Here is a 23979-nt window from a genome sequence, read left to right on the forward strand (position 1 = left end):
ATATGAATGGATAAGATTTTCTCTTGATATTATTAGATAATGTTAGAAAGAATTAGAAGAAAATAATAATAGTAATAAGGAGCTAACATTTAACAAGACACTTATCGTTAGAATTTAGAGAGTATACTAAGTCGTGACTCAAGATTTATAAAAAATTAGAGTATTTTCAGTATATAGATCTATCAATTTTTATATCGCTCCAACCCTGTTAATAATAACGCGGTACGTACTCTCGCAACGCGTAAGGAATAATCCGGAAAGAATTGGATAAGATACTCAATAGATATAGTTGGATTTTTTTTAGATTTAGTCTAGATATTATTGGATATTCCTAGATAATAAAAGATTTATTTAGATTTTATTAGATATTACTAGATATTGAAAGATTTAGGAAATTTTTCAAAATGGCACCTGAACTTTGCACCAAATGTCACAGAGACACCTGAATTTAAGTTTATTTCAATTAAACACTTGTACTAACAAAATCCCCAAATTTAGACACCTGAACTTACGTTTATTTCAATTAAACACATGTACTAACAAAATCCTCAAATTTAGACCCCCGCCGTTATATTTCGTCCCAAAAATTGCTGACATGGCATCTCCAACCCGTTTAAGTTGCCCCATTGCACATGTTTCTAACAAGGAACGATGCATCCAATCGAAACCCATAGGCAAACTTCATCGTCCCCTGTTGAAAACAGTGCAATTGGGCAACTTAAACAGGTTGGAGATGCCGTGTCAGCAATTTTTGGGACGAAATATAACGGCGGAGGTCTAAATTTGGGGATTTTATTAGTACAGGTGTTTAATTGAAATAAACTTAAGTTCATGTGTCTAAATTTGGGGATTTTGTTAGTACAAGTGTCTAATTGAAATAAACTTAAGTTCAGATGTCTTTGTGACATTTGGTGCAAAGTTCAGGTGTCATTTTGAATTTTCCCAAAGATTTATTTGGATAAGATTAGAACATGCTAGAACTCTTTACCTATCTAGTATAAATAGGCATACTCTCATTGAGAAAAATCAATAATCCAAAAAATTTTAATATAAAATTAACAAATGCGAAAAAGATTCAAATAAATACAAAATAAGAATTTAGGAATATCAAGAAGCTTAGAGCCTGAGGGGAGGTGCAAGTTTTGGACTTCGGATACATCAATGGTGTGTCGGATTTGGAAAGTGTGAACTCTTTGTTTTCGGGTTAATAACCACATATACATATTAGGGAGAGGTAGAGTGAATCCTTTAAACACACACACACAAACCCAACTCCCTAATCAGCAATTGCCTAGGTGAGTTTGATAGGTGAAATTACCATCTTGCCCTCTCTAAAAAAAAACAACATATACATATTGTACTCCGCTAGAGTGAACTCTCTCGCTCCTCCCCCCCCCCCCCCCCCCCCCCCTCCTCTCTCTCTCTCTCTCTCTCTGTGAAGCGTCGGTCGCAGTGTTCCCCCGTGCGTAAGGTCGCGGTTGGCACGTGCGAACCCACTCCTCTCTCATTGGCTGGTGCGTTGCCCCTTTAATTCGAGCATCTATTCCTCTCTCTCTCATCTCTCCTCCGTCTCTCACTCATCACACACATCTCTCTCTCTCTCTCTCTCCAAGCTACTAGCAAATCTAACCCACAAACATTTTTTTAGGCGTGTTTATAGTTATCACTTTACAGCTCAACTTCACTCCATTCACTCTGAGCTGTAACCACAGAATTGGATCAAGGTTTGTAATACTATTCCTTCCCTGATTCTCACCAGTTTCTTTCCTCTTCTTTCTTTAACTAAATTACTAATCAAAATTTAGCTGAAGATTGAACAAATAACCACGGAGTCCGATGGATTTTCGTAATTTTCTAGTTTTGATTTTGTCACTGATTCATTTTGAAATGCTGCATTCTGTTGTTCCTGAAAAAATTATGATTAAATCCGTGTAACAATGTGTACATGCGTGCATCGATTTGGGCCTACAATTGTTTTAAACCTTTGGAGGGTATTGGGGCAGTGAGTTGGATGTTCAATTGTAATTGAGTTGAGGGAAGTGCTGCTGCTGCTTCTTCTTCTTCTTGTTTTTTTTGAACGAGAGGCAATTTCATTTCAAAAGCCTGACCTCGTTGTTGGTCTGCTTCTGCAGTATGTGTTATTGAGCTTGCTAGTGTATGTGCTCGCGTCTAGATTTTGGTCGTTTTGAATATTCCTGTATTTTGTGATCAAATCTTTGAGGGAAGCTGAAAGACTGGATTTGGTTACCAATTGACTTGGAATAAGGGTCGTGTGGGGTCAGTTCATACGGGGCTTTGGATGATGGGATTGGTCCCAGTGACTCACTATCAAGGTGTGCGGAAGCTGGTTCTGAGGTTTTGATTGGAGCTAGTTCACACAATTGGGTACTTGTATTTTTTTTTTGTTCAGTGAAATGATCGGCAAATCTGCGATTGGTGATTATGGCTGTCATTTTGTGAGGGTGAAGTGGAAAATGGGAAATTGAAGCCTAAACAGGCATTCTTCAGTCAAAATCACTTGAAAAGTTCCTCATTGTTGCGTGAGGTTCTTGGTTGGGTTTAGAAGTGCAGGAACTGCCCAGGGATAGGTCATGGACCCCTTTAGAGACCCAAGGCCCCAGTTGTAAATTTTAGTCATATTAACAAAGAAGCTTTCTGGTTTGTCAGAGCTCTAGTTTTTAGGCAATAGGAATAACACTTTACCATATGCCATGAATAACACTGCCTTATGGAATCATTATACACCACATTTGGAGTAGAAACCCAGTATCTTTTAATGTCTTTAATCATGTGCTGTCCCCTGCAGTTGTCACGCACGGCATCAGTGTGTCACAAGTCATGAATATCACAATCTTAACAAATTGAAGATTGGAGATACAGTTTGTAGCATTTTCTTCCCCTTAATATCTTTTGTTCTCTGTTATGTGAGTATTTAACCGAACATAGGACGGAAAATGGAATTCAAGAAGGCAAAACTTGGATAAGGTTTCTGTTCTTTTGGCAAGCCTGACCATCCTCTCCATTCTTGTTAACTGAAAGTGAGATAGTCTTTACTTGAGTTTCCCAAGTTACAGTGGTTTGGATTTCTCTAGTCTACATGTTTACACATCTTTGTATATGCCTCCCCTTATACACTGTGTAGGGAACTATAAAGTTGCACATCCTTGCATTAACTACTCTTGAGACCGGAAATAGCTACTACTTGAGTCACTATGCTAGTTAAATAGTTTGGTGGAAGGATATTATTTAGTTTACTAAAAGGTGCATTTCTGTTTGATGAAAACCTCTTTGGGCCATTTTTGTGCTGCTCTTGAATTAGGTTGGCTTCTTATTAACTTCAACTGGAGATATTTTCTTAAGTAGTTTGGAATTGTTGGAGCATCAGATAGCCCATCTGTTGTTTTCCGCCCCTAAAATCCAAATGCCTTTTGTGTTATAGGTAGCATATTGCAGTTTTATCCTTATTGTTAGAGCTTGTCCCACATTGGTTAACTATAACCTCCAAAACTAGTATATGAGCCTTGATGGTCTCTTCACTCATTGTCAATTGGTTTTGAGTTGTGGTATCAGAGCTAGGCTTTAGGAGGCTTTTGGACAAGACTTTGTTGATTGATTGCCCATTTGTCTATGCCATAAGTGCACCTTGTTTCATTATGATCCCAATGTTAGGGATCCTTTTGTTTACCTCTCCACGTGCGGGAGAGTGTTTGAGCTTGTCCCACATTGGTTTATTATAACCTTCAAAACAAGTATATGAGCCTGGGCAGCCTCTCCACTGATTGCCAATTGGTTTTGAGTTGGATGCTTTAACACTTGTGACCCAGCGAAGACAGAACCTATCTCAAAATAGATGAGTTAACATTTTGTATGTTGCTTCCTTGTAAAGTTCGTTGTTCTTTTTAGATTTGTCATTACGTGGCTATCAATTTTGGACTGCTTGAAATCAAGTAGCAACTGACTTATTTGTTAAGATGTGCTTTTGGCACGAGTTATTGTTCTAGTTTCATGTTGTGTCAAGTTTACACTGATAAATTAAGTGTTTAATCACTAGTAGGTTCATCCAGACACATGGTGGTAGACTTGTTTTCCTTCTTCACGTCCTGTATTTTTTTTGCTGTTTTTATAGAAACTCTTGGTTGCTGATACAAAAAGAACTATTGGATCTTCTGATAAATGGTGGGTAATATGGTATTTCTATCACGATTCATGAGAAACTTGGGGTGTGTAACGAGTGCTAGGTCAAGTTTTGCTGAAAAGGATCAACTCGTATATTTCTTTGTTACAAATCCTTTGTATAAAGTGTTGCTAGAATGTGTTTATAATACGGGTAACGTAATGATGGAGCAGGTGGGCCTTGAAGAAACCCCTTGCTATTCTAATTGTTTTGTTCCACTATTGCTGGAATCACTGTGATTTGAGTTTAATTCTTTTTTATCTTCCAGGAATTTGTCCGTTTTTGTTTGTTCTTCGGCTGCTGGATGGCATCATCCACTGGATAACTTATGTTCAAGGGAGAAGCTAGATGATTTTTAGTGGCTTCGTAATTGACCAGTGCCACGATTGGAAGCTTTCCAATGAATTGTCAAAGGCCTTTGATTCTTTGTGTGCTTGTGCTTTCAGTTGTTATGGACAATACTAGAGCTCTCAGTCTTGATGGTACAGTGATATACTATGTGTGTCTGTTTTTGTGTGTGTGTTTTTCTTTCCTTTTATCCTCACTTTATTCTCCTGCATTGTTGGTGGTAGTTAGTGGGGAAGTCAGTCCTGAATATTTTGCTTTCGTACCCACATATTTATGCTGGAGATGATTCCTAAGTTTGCTAACTTTGCTGCTGGCACTTGTATGTGCCACGATCAAAACTTCAGACCTACAAAGTCGATGTCATATTTCAGAGCTTGATTCGTTATATTTGTACGGAGTATTATGTTAGAATCACTCTGAATCTCAGTGAGTGGTGGTTGCAAGCATTGGACTGGGTTAGGCTAAATAAGTTTTCTCGGTCCAACTTCATTACTCCATGCCATGTGGCTTCAGATACGAATTCATCTCTCTCTGTGGTATTACTGTGGTGGTATTTGAAAACCTTTATCTTGATTTGTAGGTGACGCTCTCATAAGCTTTAGAACAGCCATTCTCAGTTCTGATGGTGTTCTACTTCAGTGGAGACCTGAGGATCCTGATCCCTGTGGATGGAAAGGAGTACAATGCGATCCAAAAACACAGAGAGTTATATCTTTGTGAGTTTGAAGCCACAATGTTTTAGACCTTTTGGATGAGAATATTTGATTGCATGCTATTGTATATGCATTTATCACCTTCAAAATAAAAAGTTGATTTACTTTTCAGTTATATAGCACATTATGATTTTGGGGTTGCCATTACCTTGTCACCGAACGTATACTATTATGTTTTTGAGGAAGAAGTGACAATAATTAGGGTCTTTTCTTTTTCATTTGATGACTATGAGATTTATTAACTCTTATAGGAGTGTCCTCAATTCTTTGCAAATGTATAGTTTTGCAAAGCAAGCAATGGTGTCCTTTTATATATATATACATATATATATATATATATACACACACACACACACACATACATATATATATATATACATATATATATATATATATGTATGTTGTGTGTGTGTGTGTGTGTGTTTGTGTGTTTTGTGTGTAAATCGTATCGAGAATGAATTTCTAGGATTTCACTTGTTTGACTTAACCTGAAATCCCCCCTGAATCCTCTCGCAAATCCAATTAATGAACACTTGTTAGTGAACATCTGTTGTTTAGCATCAATGACAGTGGATTACACACTGCTTCTCTTTGACGGGTTTTAAATGGTCTCTTGGCCGTGATTTGTAGCAAAGTTATAAAAGTCGCGAGGCGCTAGTCGAGCAGTCGGCCGCCTTCGAGCGATTAATTGGATTAATCGGTGCATATTAATTAATAATCGGCGATTAATCATTAGTCGGACCTAATCGGATAGGCCGCACCGACAATTAATCGCTGATTAATTCCTTGTTTTAGAACATTGTTGTAGCCTTAACAGCTCACCTTGTGATTTAACTAGAGATGCTGGTTGTTCGTCTACACAAGTCCTGGGAGAAAGGAAATTCTTCGGTTCTAAAGAATATGGAGACCAATGAGTCTGAACCATAAGTCTACTCTTTTGACACGTGGATCTCTAGGGGGTTTTCATCCAAGATCTGTTCCAGTTGCTTTCCTAGTAAATTGAACTTTTCCAAGTTGTATCACTGGTAAGCCTTATCATACATAATCTATATGACTTCCAACTGGGTCTATTGAGTGTCTTGAGGAGTAGACAAACCAGAAGCTACGGTGTTTTATCACAAACATATGTGTGCAGTTCACCCAAACAGTATCAGCCTTATAACTCTACAGCTTCAGGTCTCTGAGCATGGAAGCTCTCTTTCTTATGTGTGCAGACATTTACCCAACTGTTTACAGCCCCACCTGACTTCAACTCAGGTCCATTTCATAAGAAGGCCCCCATAATCCTTTCAATTTCTTGTAACATCTTATGAGTTATGACCAAGGATGAAGACAGAAATCCAATAGACTTGAATGCTAAACAAGACTGATTTGATCAGAGTGCTTTTTGTTAGACCAAGAATGTATTGTAGAGAGGACCAATCATCATATTTGAACCTGATAGATATTAGGGGGACAGCCAAGGACTTGACAGGTAAGAAGGCTTCATGGATATCCAGGATCAGGTTGTCCTCTTCTTTAACTGAAGAGAAAAGAGAAGACGCAGCACTCTTTGCAAGGTTAGGTTGCAACCCTGAAAAACTATAGAGTTGTTCCAAAGCTTCTTTTATTATGCTGAAGGAACCATAGTCAGCACCACATAAGATCATCTGCAAAAACCAAATGGGGCAGATTGGTTTCTGCACACTTGTGATGACAAAGTTATCCCTATTATCTTTACTTTAAGCACAACAGAAAAGCCTTCCATCCCTAATAAGAAGAGATATGGGTAGATGGGTCCCCTTGTCACTTCCACTTGAGTATCTAGGGGAAGTGAGTCAAGTGACGCACTGCTTGACCCACTGGATGTATAATTCTGAAAAATCTATCACTTTCATGATGTCAAAAAGAAAAGCCAAGTCAACTGAATCATACGCTTTTTTTAGATTTAACATCAAAGCACATCTAGTTCAGCCTTCCCTTCCCCCTTGTGATATCCTTTGACCAATCCAGTCATTAACAAAATATTGTCCATGATAGATCTCCCTTTGATATATGCAGATTGATTTGGCCCTATCAAATTAGGGTGTATACTCTGGACCCTAGTGAGTAGAATATTGGTGATACACTTTTAGGGGACATTGCAACAGGCAATAGGCCTATCAGTCCGTAATGGTAGAAGGATCATTTGACTTTGACACAATAGACATAGCATTATACCACTCCCAACGAAATATTTCATACGTTGAGTGGAGTATGCTCCCACCATTTCTCAGTTCTTGAGTTGAAAGATGAGTTATACCCTGGGGCCTTTTATCCCCATTTATATGTTTCAAGGCGGCCATATTTTCCCAATTCTGTTACTGGATTAATTAGGGAATTCCAACAATTCAAAGGTACTTTCCTTGTAATAACCCATGATAGAGTTAAAGAAGCATCCCTCTCTTGCCTAAACTCAGACCACAACAAACCATGATAACACCCCCGAGTTTCATTGTTGCTGATTGTTGAGTGAAAAATATTGCAAAGGTAGGGCCCCATTTATAGGCGTTTGGATTTCATGAAAACAATTACTCAAAAGTAATTTTCCGAACAATGATTAAGCTTATATTTGTTCGAAAAACAAAAAGCCGTTTAAGTGATAAAAGGATCGATCTTGAGGTTTTCCGAATGAACTACAACACATGGAAGGCTCACAAAAGGAAATCCACTTTGAAAGGCGTGGCCATGCGAATGAATGAACGGCCACAAAATCTGCAAAAGTAGAAGTTGTGGCTGCAACTTTGAAGTCTTAGCCGCCACTTTGTTTCTTGCAGAGCAGGCGCTACTTCAAGATTGCACAGCAGGACAAACTTCACTTGTTTGCCCCGGCCACTCTTGAGCTCCTGTTTAGGCATGGTTTGAACCGTTGGAAAGCTGGTTGAGTCTACTTTCGAAACCTAGTGGTTTGGATCCAACATAACTTATACATTTAAAGATATTACTATTTTACCCCCAATAGGTCTAAAAACAAGTTGTTTTAGTGAAATGCTCACGGCTACCACATTATAAATTGTATCAAGACCCCTTTTGTATTGCTGAAAAACATATGCAAAGTACGGAAAGATGGTGGTAGCCAACCTTAAAAAAATTACGATGTTTGTTCAACGAAAAGTGGATTGAAAGAAATCCATTCCAGAGGTCGTACACTAAGGCTGAAACACTTTTTAAGGCCCTAAAGTTCATTCTATGATTCATTTTAGAAACCTTTACATTTTGCTCCTTCTTTTGGGTATCCCTTGAGATCCTTAGGCCATTCAAGATCCTGTAGCTCGGTTTTAGTAACATTTTTTGTCCTTAATTTGTTGTATGACTGTCGAACTTCTGCAAATAATGATTGAAAAACAATTGTGATGCTGAACGAGTTATCTATATTTAATCATGCAGGAGCCTTCCGTTTCACAAACTCATTGGACCGATATCACCAGATATTGGGAGGCTAGAGCATTTGCAGTTCCTGTATGTAGTTGTGTGGAGATTTTTGTTTTTGAAGTTAGTTGATGCACATCCCTTTGAAAGAAAGTATGCTGCTGTTACTGATGCTGTGCTTTATATGTGGCATATTGTAGGGCTCTCCATAATAACAACTTCTTCGGGACAATTCCTCCAGAATTGGGAAATTGTACGGAGTTACGCGCATTGTAAGTACTTGATCTCTAACGAGGAACATATGATTGCTTTCATCACTACTGCACACAGTTGAAGAAAATATTTTGGCAATTTGATTAGATACGAACTTCATGATTTGCATGGAGAGAGAGAGAGAGAGAGAGAGAGAGAGAGAGAGAGAGAGAGAGAGAGAGAGAGAGAGAGAGAGAGAGTTTATATCACTACTAAACACAAGGAAGCACTCTTGGTTGAACCTTTATAGTGTCATCACATAGCTTGTACATAGAGAAGAAAAATAGCAGCTTACCAAGCAGCTTAAGGTGATTACACAATTGAGAATCGTCAAGACCCAACTTTTCATTGACTGAAGAATACTGTCAATTATGCTGGAAAGCTACTCATTTTAGCTACTTCAACTTGGCATTAGCTAAAGCTGCTAAACGAGTAAGATTTGTAAAATTTCTGTGAAGTTATCTTTAGTAATTACACGTATTAATTGTTTAGTCATTTTAATTGGAAGGGAAGAGGAAAAACTTGAAAAAACGCGGGCGTCAAGTTTTGTATATGAATAAGTCTTATGAATATGAACGGACGAGAGGAGAAAAAGAGCAACGGAAGTTTTCACATCATCTCAGAATTAATAATGATATAATGTAACTCAAATAGCAAATAGCTGAATTTGGAATATACATTGACTTTTCTCCAGGTTCTTCTTTGTGAAAGTTTGAAGTATTGTATTTATCCCAAACAATTTTAAGTTTTGAGCTTCTGACATATGCTGAATCTGAATTCTGATGTACTACACAAATTTTCACTACGTGCATGTGTATTGAGCATGAGTGTTTTGGTGTATTGGAAAGCATCTTGTTGTAGATGTTGGAGAAGGTATTAGTGATTATATAAGTTTCCAAAGTAAACCATCTCTAATAGCTTGAGATTATAATGAATATGGTGCTTGTTTGGTGTTCAAATGTCACCATTTTTGAACCGAAAACCAATTGCAGTAGGTGGATGAATCTAGACTACGTGACCCAAGCTAATGTACGCCGCATATGCGTCTGGTTGCACATGCAGGTGTTAATGAGATTAATATGAGGATAGAAATAGAATCCAGGGCTAAGACTTTGGCCTGAGAGGTGAACAAGACGATGTTACCATGTTACACGTTTTTAGGCATCCAACCCAAAACCAACTGAAAGTCGGTTTGGAGTGTGAATCTGACCTAGGTAGCTCTGAAATTTGATGTGAAACATGCATCGTATGAGATATATAATAGAGGAAGAATGTGGAGATGAAAGCCCAGTAATGCTCCAAAGTGAAGTGAAATGGAGTGACCTAGGTATCTCTGAAATTTGATGTGAAACATGCATTGTATGAGAAATATAATAGAGGAAGAATGTGGAGATGAAAGCCCAGTAATGCTCCAAAGAGAAGTGAAACGGAGTTTACTGTGAAAATGTGCTAATTGTTTTGTTATGCAAGATGAAGCAAAAATTAAGCTACTTCCAGTTTGCTGGGGTTTGGTTCTGTGCCAATGTTTTGACAGTGGCACTTGCACATTGGGAATCTGTGAAGTAGTGAGAGTTAAGATTTTAAACCCAGACCCTCGAGTTCCCATAATTACTTGTAGAATATCTTTTCCCACACGTAATAGATTTGATTAAAAATTTAACTTCAACTCGTGGATCATGCTTTCAAGATATCTTGATCAAGAATACAAGGGTTATGGATTTTTTGTTGCCTCGGTTGAACTTACCAGGGGCGTTGAAGTTACCAGAACCTTTGCGCCATACTGGCTTATTCATCTGCGAGGAAATGGAGTCACTGAAACTTTTAGAGTTTTTTTGTGACTGCCCAACTTCATGTATAGAATCTGAAATCCAATACCCTTAGCTATTAACGGTCGCTGAACGACACGGTAGGAGTCAATGTAACCACATGATTATGGAAACTGATAGGTTGCGCCTCATGGTTTGAGGTGTTTTGGCTGAACCAAGGTGGTATATGATTTGATCTGTCCTCAAGTTGCTTTAAAAAAAACTGTCTTTGAGTAAATCTTTTCTTGTAAGTGAACAGTATTGACAAGGGTAGGTAGATGAACCAAAAAAAATTATCTTATCAAGTTTTCCTTTAATTCTCGATGACCTTTCTGAGGTTCCCTTTTTGAATCAACATTCTAACCCATCTTAGTTCACAGATCTATGCAGGGTAACTACTTGAGTGGACCAATTCCTAGTGCGCTTGGCAACCTTTCGGTGCTTGAAAATCTGTAAGTGTTTTCTTTTAGTTACTAGTGTTACTATTTTCCATGTTAATGATTTTTGTAATTGTTTGACAAATATTCAACAGGTAAGGTTGTGCATATTCTTTTCTTTTCCTGTTTTTATCCCAGCGGTAGGAGGTTTTGCATAATCTCAGGTCCTCTCTTTTCCAATTTAAATCTAAATATATTGCAAAATCTATATGGCTCGGAGGAATGTTTATGTATGTCGGTGTTTAATATCTTGTGGAGCTATGATATAGCAAAGACTCTCTACGCTGTTACAAATTTACAATGAATGACATGAAAGTGTAATTTTGGGCTGATGATTCTATCGCTTGTCATGATTTTTATGTCCCTTAAGTGCATTATGGATTCTGATTGTCACTTACTTCATATCATAGACAGGTATATGTTAAAGCATCCAACTCAAAGCCAATTGGCAATGAGTGGAGAGGCAGTCAAGGCTCATATACTAGTTTTGGAGGAGATAATTAATAGATGTTAATAGATGTGGGATAACACACGGATCCCAACCAAACAAAGTGCAACTATAGCACAAACAAAGGGGAAAAGCCTCCGAAAACCTAGCTCTGATACCATGTTAAAGCATCCAACTTAAAACCAATTGGCAATGAGTGGAGAGGCCTCCCAGGCTCATATACTAGTTTTGAAGGTTATAAATAACCAATGTGAGACAAATTCCAACATTCCCTTGCACGTTCAACTCCCGACTCGCACATGGAGAGGTTAACAAAGGATGCAATACATATGGATTACAATTAAATAAGGTGCAACTACGGCACAAATAAAGGGAAAAAGCCTCCAAAAACTTAGTTCTGATACCATGTTAAAACATCCAACTCAAAACCAATTGGCAATGGTGTATCGACACATAAAAGAAAATCGGTGATTCAAGGCAAACACCAATCTTCAAGAACGAAATTGATACATAAGATTCTAAATTACTCCTACTCCTAAAACTGGTAATTGAAAGACAGAAATTTAAAGGGTAATAAATGTAAATGACATGAAAAGTAAATGACTTGGAAAATAAACTCCTAACCCAAAAGTTGGGTTAGGAAGGACAAAAATTTAAAGACAGAGAACGATTAGTTCTTTGATTTGTTGGAGAGACTTTACAATGAAGCCTAAAGATGCTATTTTTAGTAAGCAAAAAAGTGTAGGAAATAACTTCCATTAACTACTTTTCATCTTCTTCAAATCTTTTGCTTCCAAACATTCTCTTTAACTTCCAAATGTGTAGGAGCACACCACGTGTCTTTATAACTTTCAAGTGCATAGGGTTAAGCCAAGTGTCCTGCACATGTAATAAAAATACAAACAACTATAGAAATACTAATAATAATCATTATCCAGTTAGAAAGCATCACATGATTTGACGTTGCATGCCAACATGGACCTAACAACTAATGTACTTTCATGTCTGATTTCGCAGGGATATCTCTAGCAACTCTCTCAGTGGTTCAATTCCAGAATCCCTTGGGAAATTGTACAAGCTAATAAATCTGTGAGTTTGACATCGAACTTCATGTTGATGATGTGAGTTTTTTGGCTCAACATTGATGGCCACAATATTTAATGTATGTAGGAATGTGTCAAACAATTTTCTGCGTGGGCCTATCCCATCCGATGGTGTGCTTGAGAACTTCACAGAGAGCTCGTAAGTACTAAGTGTTAAGTACTAAGTGTTGATTTATACTTTAGTTCCTTGTAATGCTAGCTTACATGTTGATGAAAACATCTTTTCAGCGGCACATGTCGATTTGTTTAATATCTATTCCATGGACTCCATAATTTGAGGACATTGTTAATTTGTTTGTTTGTTTTTATTTTTTTAATATTCAAGAATTGATACTTGTGTTATGCTTTGTGGTTGTGATTTTTAACATCATCAATCTTGATGCTTAAAAAGCTGAAAGATATTGTCGGCCTATGGAATTTTGATTTGAAGCACTAATTTGCAGCTTTTTGGGAAATCTTGGTTTATGTGGGAAACAAGTCAACAAGAGATGCGATGATGCCGGAGGTCCTTCAACAGACCCCCAGACTCCTAGTTCAGGTAAACATACATAAATTAATAATAGTTTGTGTTACGTTCCATACACTATAAGATGTTGAAGTTTTATGTGTTCAATCAATGACTATAGAAACCTCGGTTTTATGATTAAGGGAATTGAAGTTTTTCTTTATATGATTGCATTGTGACTCCTGTCCTACTGACTCATAGAAGAGGCGTTCTATGTTAGTATGATGGTCTTCCAAACACACCTTGAAATGTTTTGAACGTTCCTCAGAGGCTCAGACATATCCACCTTAGTATATATACTACAGAAATACATGTTCACATGTTCAGCACGAATATTTGGAGGAAGAAATAGTGACAATACAAAGGGTAGTAGTGCCGGTAATAGCACAAGTATAGTAGGCGATTACTAGCGGTTCGGCCTGCAATGCACCTAATCTTCTTCTATATTTTCCTCCCTTCTCCATAGGATTTGCCGACTTCCTGCAAGCACAAAGAGGGTGGACAATCATATCTAGTAAACAGGGGGTTTTTGAACTAGCAGCAAACTTTAGATCTATTTTGTCTGAAATAATTTTTAATCCAACTAAACATGTGTGACACTTATGTATATTGAGAGATTGACAACTATGAAAGACTAAACTACCCTCTATCAATAATAAAACTCAAGCTCATAACAATGGTGATTAGTGTAATTAATCACACTACACTCACGTGGTCGTAACTACTTGTGCAATCCTTTATTGTGGTCAACATTATCTTAGGACATTTAAGCACCTTGATTAAGATAACTGAATTATTGCAAACAACTGATACACATCAGAGCCCTCTCTGTAGCTAATAGATGGAAAATCAAGACAACAAACTTGTGCTTTGCAAACTGATGGCAAGCACATACGGAAATGAAGAGATAACTCTAAATGAACAAGTATTTTTGTTAGCATCAACCCATATAAAATGCATGCGAGAACTTCTATTTGGGCAGTTACACCATACACGTGCTGTTTTAACAAAGTCACGAAACCCGCAATACCCCCTTGATTTACTCTCTTGTCGTTCTCGTTGACTTTAGTTATTTATGAAGACATTGGTCATCAGTTGGGAACTGGCAGTGTTTCCTCTCCCCTTTTCTCTCCAGTTAATGTAATGTCCAGATTTATGATACTATTAATTCCTTTATGGAGCAGAAAACCAAGGTGGAAAGAAGAAGTACTCGGGGCGGCTACTTGTAAGTACGTCTGCTACTGTTGGTGCACTACTTTTAGTGGCACTGATGTGTTTTTGGGGCTGTTTTCTTTATAAGAGACTTGGTAAAAAGGATGGCAGAGGTCTTGCAATGGATGCTGGTGGAGGTGATTTCTCTTATTACTACTGCTTGAATTATGATTTGAAAGAACACTCTAGCTGCTTTTAGTTCCATCTTTGTGCTTGTTTTTATGATATCCTGTTGCTTCAGGGGCATCAATTGTAATGTTTCATGGAGACTTGCCATATTCTTCAAAGGATATCATTAAGAAATTGGAGACTTTGAATGAGGAGCACATAATTGGTTCAGGGGGCTTTGGGACAGTATACAGGCTTGCAATGGAGGATGGCAACGTATTCGCTTTGAAAAAAATTATAAAGATGAACGATGGCTTTGATCGTTTCTTTGAGAGGGAGCTTGAGATTCTTGGAAGCATAAAACACCGGTACCTAGTGAACTTGCGAGGATATTGCAATTCTTCGACATCAAAACTTTTAATCTATGATTTCTTATCTAATGGTAGCCTAGATGAAGCTCTCCATGGTAAGATTTGTTTTCTCATTGTTTGATCTTAGTGATATTGTTATTTAATGGAATGAGGATGCGCTTTTATGTGTGCATGCACATTGTTGTGCATATAAATAAATGTCTCAGTTGTTTAGAATTTTGTGGAATATGGAACTTAAGGGTCATAGGCATGTGAGTCACTTGTGATATAAAGTAATTGGAACATGGAAATAGCCGGTCCCAGGATTACCAGTTGCCCATTCTATCAGTAAGGGCAGACCATGAGAGTTTTGCAATGATTGTTTGGAATAAAGCTTTGAGCACCAAGTACCTGGCTTTTTCTATTTCTGTGAAAATCTTGAAAATTGAAATTTCTGTCTCTTAGATAATTTTTGCTCATCTGGATTCATTATAAGATTCGCTTGGGATTGTCATCCTTTAGACCCATGAATCGATTTCCCGGAGGATGATTACTGGCTTACTACTTTGTTTCTAATTCTAGCAAGAGGTCAAGTGCTACGATCAATTTTGAGAACACTAATGTCTTTGCAAAACCCCTTTAAAGAGATCAATTTCACCTTTGGTGTCTCATCTTTAAAAGATTTCAGGGAAAGTGGAATTTTTAAGGTCTGTCAAAATTATGAAAAACTCTTAGCAAGCATTTAGGTGGGTAGTTTGGAAATGAAGTCATCTGTTGTTGTGAAGAACATAAATGGGTACTGGTACGACATGGGAATGTCAATATGATTGAATAATTAATGGGTATTTCAAATAGGGTACCGATAATGCCGTGACTGGTTCTTTTAGTGCCACGATGTTTTAATCTGATTGACTACTCTACCCTTCAACAACAAAGCAAGTCAAGCTACCTACTTCTTTTCTTCCCTGACTTTTTAGTTATTAGATCCAGAGCAATCCAAATGTCCTTTGTCTCTTGCTTCTTCCCTTTGCTTTCAATTATCATCACCATTAACAGGGAAAAAACCCCGGCATCTCATATATCCATCTCATCTCCTTCTCTCCCTCTTCCAATGCCACTGAATCTCCTTCGATTCTTCTCTTGAAACTCACAATTACACATGCAAACAGAGCAAAATAACTCAAAGCACTAATACATTTTGTGACCTGAAGAAACTGAAAACACACACGACCCTCTCTCTCTCTCTCTCTCTCTCTCTGTGAGTGTGTGTGTGTGTGTCCATTTGACGTTGACAAGTTGCAAATCTTCCCCTTCATTTGTTTAGATCAGGATAGAAATTACATGATGGATATGATGCATCAGTTAATTCAAAGATGAACGACAATTACGTCATCAACAACAGAAAAAGGGTGTCGACCTGGTTGTGTGCAACCGACGGTATGAGTCATATGACTGGGTGTCTATCTGAGAACTGTAGTAGCGTTCTCCTTGATGGTTGGTCCACGAATGGGGCAAATTTAAGTGAGAATAAAAAGAGGAGCAAATGTGAAGAGAGAGGAAGGGGTGTGGATTGAGAGAAAATATGCAGACAAGTCGAGTTGGGGGAAGAGATTGAAGTGGGGCAGAGAGAGAGAGAGTGGGGAGTTAAGGGTATAATTGGGAGACTACAGAAAAGGTTCATGGCACTAAACTAATTAGTCATGGCATTATCAGGCGCCTTTCAAATAAAAAAGGTTTGAGTACAGCTGAGATATGTACAGAAACAGATAGTTTTGTGTGATTCGGAGGATGCAGTAGGAAAACAAAATTAAACAATGAGTTATATGGCTTTGTTGATTATGGATCCAATGTGCAAATTACAGGGTAATATCAAAAGTAAGGTCCAAACCATGCTTATTGGATTGCATAAAAGATTTTACAAACCAAAGCTTGTGTATACTTCCAAATACTGTTCCAAAGCTAACTGAATTTCTGGATGGAAAATATATTCTGGCTGAGGTGCAGCTTGCGTATATACTGGGTAGTACCAGGTTTTACCTGGTCTTGGGTAGAAATCAACCCGCAAAAGTAGCTACTAGGTGAGGGTGCCCTTGCGCTTATGTATTGCATACGATACCTGAACCTAGGCGAGTGGGACTTCACTTCATACTTCACTTCATACCCTCTCTTTTGCTCAACGGCCCCACTCAGTTGCACTTGTCACATGAGGTGCATTCTAGTTCAAGATTTGCCAAAAAATATAGGTCGTTATTCACTTTCTGTTTGATTTGACTGTCACCCTAGCAGAATCATGACACTTATTTTTGTGTTTGTGTTTTTGAGATGTGCAATTTTCAGTACGATTGGCTGTCTCTTTACAATTGCACAGCTCCAGTTTGCTGCATGAATATATGAGAAACAATGTTCTATTCCGATGGTATGTGCAGAAAGAACTGAGCAACTGGATTGGGATACACGGCTAAATATCATTATGGGAGCCGCTAAAGGGCTGGCCTACTTGCACCATGACTGTTCTCCGCGAATTATACATCGTGACATAAAGTCAAGCAACATTTTGCTTGATGGCAATTTGGAGGCTCGAGTTGCTGATTTTGGACTAGCCAAGTTGTTGGAGGATGAGGAATCTCACATTACGACTATTGTAGCTGGAACTTTTGGTTATCTAGCTCCAGGTATGCAATGTAATTACAGCCAGGACTCGGTTTGTATTGAGACATTTGAATGGAGAATATAGCGCTTGATGCCCTTGAGCAACAGAAATAGTTCTTTTATTTTCTTTTGTCTAAAGTTCTTATATGAAGTGTGCGAGGGGAGGTCTCCTGCAATGTTGATATCATCATTCCAGAACGGAAGTTGGGGACGTGTTTGTAGTCTGCGGAGCAAGGGGTAAACAGTTGGGTTTCTTTTTTTTTTTTTGGGTATGGTTTTAAGTGGTAACAGGTGGCCAGGGTTGTGAAATAGTGTCCAGGCCTAAATAACCGATTTGCAAAGCAGGAGGGAGCATGAGATCATCTTTTGTAAATTCTTAGTGTGACTTAAGGTTCTAGACATGAGCCATTGTGTGTTGTATAGGCCTTTACATAATGGGATTTGGAAGATTTTGGACCTTCAGTACCAATATTTACCCATGAATGGCTCTATACTTTTTGATAGAAAACAATATATGGCACTATCACGTATTCCGGTACGTATCCTGATAGCACGATTTAGAACCTTTAGTTGTATTAGCTGTAGGCATTAATTATTTCTAGTTCCACATCGGAGAATAGTTAGAGCACTGGCGGTGGTTTGTCATGCATCTAATTTATCTTGCATCTGATCCCACATCGGTTGCAAAACATGGCCTGAAGGTCTTCTCTGTTTCTATAACAGCCTATCTTCGGAACTACCGCTGTGCATGAATTTAAGCTCATGTCTTTCCAAGTCTGCCAGTGCCACATTGCCCTGAACACTATTTCTGCTATGAAGAGTAGTGCACATTTCAAAAAATATTGAGAGTGATAGAATTCGTTAGAGATCAGCGAATTTGCATAATAAAAAGTTGGCACTTTTTTTGCGCTAAATTATGAATTCTCGTTCCAAAGCGCGATTCATCCACCCTTTTGTGTGGATTAGGTGACTGACATTCATGTTGATGAACAATGTGAAGGGGCTGTTCTGGTCCTTCTTGAGGCTGGTGACGAAGGCCCAAGAACAGTGATTTCGATGACTTTTTCTTCTGTCCTGACATCCAATGCATCACACCTTGGGGCGAGGGTTGCAACTTACATGACACAGAAGAGAGTGCAGACGATAAACTCAGACTCTGCACTAAGTTTTGACTTTGAAATCTATTTGACTTCAACCAAAAAGCGTCACAAGGGAAAAAGAAGTTCTAATCGTGATTACAAAAGAAGTCCATGTCCAGGAAATTTTGGGATTAGGACCTACTTTTCATGGGCAGGCAAGACATTTGATCGTCGGGTAAGGGAATTAGACCTGAGTTCGTCATTTACTTGGACATTTACCTCGGATAAGGCGTTATATTATTATGTTATGCGTCAAATACTCTATGACACCTTGTAAACATTATTTACATAGATAATAGGAAACATACTGATAAATTGAAGTATTTTGTTGCGTCCCAGTATCGGTTACATGGGCATTAGATGAAGTAGACACATACCACACCCCATACTCTTTCTTGGGTACAGGTAAAATAGATGATGACAAGTCCCTACCTCATTAGAGATTATGGTTTGAATGCAGAATGGATATCCTATATTCAATAGGACTCCAGTTAAACTAAAATTCAACTAACTGGTGAGATCGGGATGTGTTTGTTTGGTATGTAGTCACAAAAAGTTCTCTCATACGTGCCGACTTATCTATAGAATGAGTCTAGTTAGGTGATCTCTAAGGTAATGGCATAGAATACTCAAGAAAATGTTCGCTTATCTTAACTTTGTTTTTAGAGAATTAGGAAGAATTTATTGTTTATTTCGAGAAGTAAAGGAATACTAGAGAGAGAGAACCTGATGCAGACCCTATCTTGTAAAGTGGGTCCTCTTAATTTTTTTTATAAATTTGAAATTCAGTCTGACTTTTAGATAGTGATTTATGAACTTTACGTAAATAGCCGTGCGGCGCCCCCGAAACATTAAGTGCTGTCGTAACAATTATGGTATGTCAGTTCTTTTACTGTCGATCAAACTGGAAAAGCGTGGGCACGTACAGGGGAAGTGCTGTTTTAGAATTGGTTCCATTGCTACTGTGATTTTGGTGTAAGCATCCAACATCATGTTTCCTGAATTGCTTTTGTATACACTTCATTTACAGAATATATGCAAAGTGGTAGAGCAACAGAAAAGACTGATGTTTATAGTTTTGGGGTTTTGATGCTCGAAGTAGTCTGCGGGAAGCGGCCAACTGATGCATCATTCATTGAGAAGGGTTTTAATATTGTTGGCTGGGTATGTCTCTTCCCCCTGCACTTGTTTCCACTACTTTTATTTATTACTTCCTTTATCTTTTGGTGGATCATTTGAGCCTTTTTGTTATTGATACATTGCTGAAATTTGGGAAATTGACGTGATCTCATTTCAAAATTACTAAGAGGAGGATCTTATACAAGATTGTTAAGAATTTGACTCCACAAAATGTCCATCACCGTGTGCTGCTGTTTCGAATTTGCTTTAGCTACAATCATGTAAGCAGTTAAGGTTATATTCATGTATCCTGCGAATTTGTACACGTTGGATGTTTAATCTAAACTGGATACCATAGAATATGAGAGCACTTGTAGATGCAGCGATCTTGGAGCATAGTAAGGTTACAAGTTGGACAAGGCGAGTGTTACATCATGAGGAAATGCATGCTAACCCTCAAAACTTCCAGAAGTGGTTATTCTCTGATTGATTACTAGTACATACTGCTGTATATGGTATATGTTGTTGTCTATGAACTTTGGATTTTGTTTATTTTGAGCAGTTACGTTATGGTTGTAACCCCCCTCCCCCAGTCCTTTTTCTTCTTTGACAATACGGGAAAGCTCTTGTAGAAATGAAACAGTTCCATTGCTCATCCAGTAGATGCCAAACCCTTTCCAGTAACTACCTGAAATCAAGGTTGAGTACAATCTGAGCTTGGATTTCGCCACTCTAAAACAAAAATAGATCATTGGACAAATACTTCGAAAACTGTCCAACTTCAGTTATAAAGCTAGATCTCGAATTTGTGTATCTGTTTTAGTTCCATGCATTACATATTTTTTCTGTATGACTGCTGATATGTCTATTTTGGGTTTGGTGAGTACGTAATGCTATGGTGTTTGATGATAAGTCTGAGGATATTGACTCAATATGGGATAGTGCTTGTCTTGGGTTTCTCCTCTCTCTAAAGCAATGATGCATGAATGCTACAACGGGATATAATACAGTACATACAAATAATACGATATTAAAAAATCTACAAAAATAGGATACAGGTATAGATAGGTCACCAGCCTTTCACATAAGAGTGCCCTTAACTTGTTAAAATGCGGACTTCCTCTTTCCTGATCAAATTTTGATGATCCGAGTCATTCAATGTGTCCAGAACGTGATTTTAAGGGTCCCCGCGAGAAATCGGCAAAAAATATCACCGGGAAGGGCTTGATTTGAGCAGTTTTTTATTGAATCGTTCAATAAAAACTGCTCGGATGAAACACTTCCCGGTCATATTTTTTGCTGATTTCTCGCGAGAACCCTTAAAATCACGTTCTGATCATATTGAATGGCTTGGATCATCGAAATTTGATCGGGAAAGTGGAGGCCCGCATTTTGCTGAATAAGGTCGCCCTTGTAGGAAGGGGACTGATAGATAGGATACGTTAGATAAATCTATGTTTAACAATAAGAGAGAAGCATCCTACTACGTATAACCATAAGAATGGTTAGAATCATTTTATTTTCTCATACACAATACTGGTCTTTTCAGAAAGTCATTTATTATTTAAGATTCTTACTTTTTAATTTTAAGTAGATGCTGAGAATATTTTATATTGCTGTCAGCTATGATCTGTTTATACCAAAACAAAAACGTAGTCTATTTTCCCCCACGTGCTTTTACTTTTTGCACTCAAGTTGTATAATGTATATGTGAAATTGTTGTACATATGTTACTTATTTGCTTATTTAATTGTTCAAATGAAATTTTATGAAACACACATATACTACAATAAGTATGTCAGTTTCGAAAATTATGAAAATGGAGATAGCTATTTTCATCTCACTATTATTCTCATCTATGAAGAGTAACCAAAAGATACTGGAAATACAGTCTTTGTTCCTAACTATTTCAACTCAAAATATATGCAATTGCCACAATCTTAATTTCATAAAAGTTTGGATACATGTATTATAGTATCCAAAAAGTATTTGATACTTCGAAAATAATGATATTAAAATTTATATTCTGGATACTTTTGGGATACCTATTCCCGAGTGTCGGGATCCCGATATGGACCCACCTATGGCACCATGGGATTACAAGGAACTTTTTTTTGGGCGATTCAGTTTTGCACCGTCTTCGGCAGACTAATTTTTCTCCCCTTGTTTGCACCCTACTAACGTATTTTTGAATTAATATATTTATTTTGTTGATCAATAAACAAAATGCTGATATGCCTTTTATCCCTTGCAGTTGAATTTTCTTGTTTCAGAAAATAGACAACGGGAGATTGTGGATCCAAACTGTGAAGGAGTTCAGGAAGAAAGCCTGGATGCTCTTCTATCGGTAGCAATCCAATGTGTATCTTCAACGCCAGAGGATAGGCCTACGATGAACAGGGTATTCCAAATACTTGAATCTGAGGTCATGACCCCTTGCCCAAGTGACTTTTATGATTCCAACTCGGATTGAAGCCTTAAGGAGGCAATGAAGAATCATCCTTCTTGTCAGTTGCCGCTGCTGATTCTCCCTAGAGACAGGGAACTGAGCAGTAAAAGGGGCCCACAATCTGCAAAGTTTCGGTCTTTCCCCTTGGATGTATTGAATTTTTTTCTGGAGTTCAATGATAGAAATGCCTCCATTCATCTGCGCCCGATATCCTCGTAGTCAATAGAGTTGGTCGGTCATCAAGGGAACTTGGTTTGGGTTGGTGCATCCAGGGTTTTCTTCCTAGCCTTGAATGAAATTCCACGCGAGTGATCTGTTCCCCTTCTTTTTTTCTCCCTATTCTTGTATAATAGTTTCACACTGCCCTTTCCAAAAGATCCTTTGTTGTTCATGGTCATTTTTCTATTAATCTATCGCAATCACAATAATAGACACGCAGAAAAGATCCGAGATTTATTGTCTGAACATATGCAATTTGAGATGGTTATATACAGTTTCTGTCAATATATGTACACATTTGTAGAAGTACATAGATGCAATCTGCTGTTTCATTTCCTTCTGGGACACTCGATGACAAGCATTGGATACCAATCAAAACCGTGCTGATGTTTAGCTTAATCTCCCAAGGGGATGGATTTCATGAAACCCTTAGAGTTCAAACTGATTTCTTTTGAATCTAGCATGAGAAGGTCAGTGGATTTTTTTCCCCAAGCTTGATTTTGATTATTGGTTAATAGTTATTCTAGGTTGCTGGAGTAGGTGGTTAACATCGGTTTCTTGTTTGTTGGATTGTTATTTTTCCTCCTGTAAAAGTTTGAAGGATCAACAAATTTAACGGCCCGCTGATGGAAAAAAAAATTAAAAAAAAATTAACATCCCTGAACATGGGTGTGTTATATTTTGAAATGTGTGTTCTAAAACGTATTTCTCTGGTCCCTTGTTGATCGAGTCATTTCCGTATCAAAATAATTAATAAAACAGAATAATTACTACTACCTGTAGACACCCTATTTTGGACTTTCCAAATTAGTTTACTTATGGTATTTGATTCCCCGATGATGAAATGGATCAAGAACATTCCTGAAATGTTATTATGTTTGAGCTTTGGCATTCCAAAATCCTTTCAGATCCCTTTCAAACTCTCTAAACCAGAACCAAAAGGCCTTAGCAAAAACCAACTTGCATACGCTGGTACTCAACTTGCGTGCGCTAGTCCTCTGCCACGTGTCAGTCATCGGTTAACTTTGACCGTTGACCAAGTCCGAACTGGAGTACGCCAGTCAAACCTCTGGTCAAATTTGTGTTTTTCAGCATGCAGAAGCCATGGCTAGGGGTCTACAACACATGGAAACCTTTTAATCCGTCGAAAAAGCTGTCTTCGCCAGGGGACATTTCTTACACCCATCCCATCACATTTTCTTCTCATCCAATGAGAAGAAAGTCTTAAGGGCTAAGGCACCGGTCCCTTTGATTGGCCTTAACCCCCCGCTCTCTCTCTCTTTTCCCCTATATATATACCCCCTCTCTTCATCCTTGTAAAGGGTTCACAAAAAAAAAGGTTACACTCATAAGGAGCTTTCAAGTTCTTTCTTTCTTCTTCCTTGGTTTTTTCTCCTTATTCTTTCATTCATTGAAAGAATAAGCAAAAGACACTCTCCCACACACTATCTATACCCTTTTTGTTCATCATCCATCCTTCAAACTCTAAGTTCAAAGCTCAAACATTCCATCAAGCTCTAAATCAAAGGTATACCAATCTTTGTAAACTTTCTGTTCTGATC

At 38.0% G+C, this 23979-nt stretch overlaps 1 protein-coding gene across 1 annotated transcript; it reads left to right on the plus strand.

Annotated features, from left to right (window-relative positions):
• The first annotated feature begins 1544 nt into the window (after positions 1-1544).
• LOC131332363 (LRR receptor-like serine/threonine-protein kinase FEI 1) lies at positions 1545-22723 on the plus strand. Its single transcript, XM_058366547.1, has 14 exons — positions 1545-1724; positions 4443-4656; positions 5103-5238; positions 8641-8712; positions 8823-8894; positions 11060-11131; positions 12582-12653; positions 12735-12806; positions 13111-13205; positions 14357-14521; positions 14626-14958; positions 17269-17514; positions 19661-19794; positions 22004-22723. Exons 2-14 carry the CDS (start codon positions 4575-4577, stop codon positions 22220-22222), a joined length of 1770 nt encoding a protein of 589 aa, XP_058222530.1. The 5' UTR covers positions 1545-1724; positions 4443-4574; the 3' UTR covers positions 22223-22723.
• Positions 22724-23979: the final 1256 nt, after the last annotated feature.

The sequence above is a fragment of the Rhododendron vialii genome, chromosome 7a, assembly GCF_030253575.1.
Source record: "Rhododendron vialii isolate Sample 1 chromosome 7a, ASM3025357v1".
Taxonomy (NCBI): domain Eukaryota; kingdom Viridiplantae; phylum Streptophyta; class Magnoliopsida; order Ericales; family Ericaceae; genus Rhododendron; species Rhododendron vialii.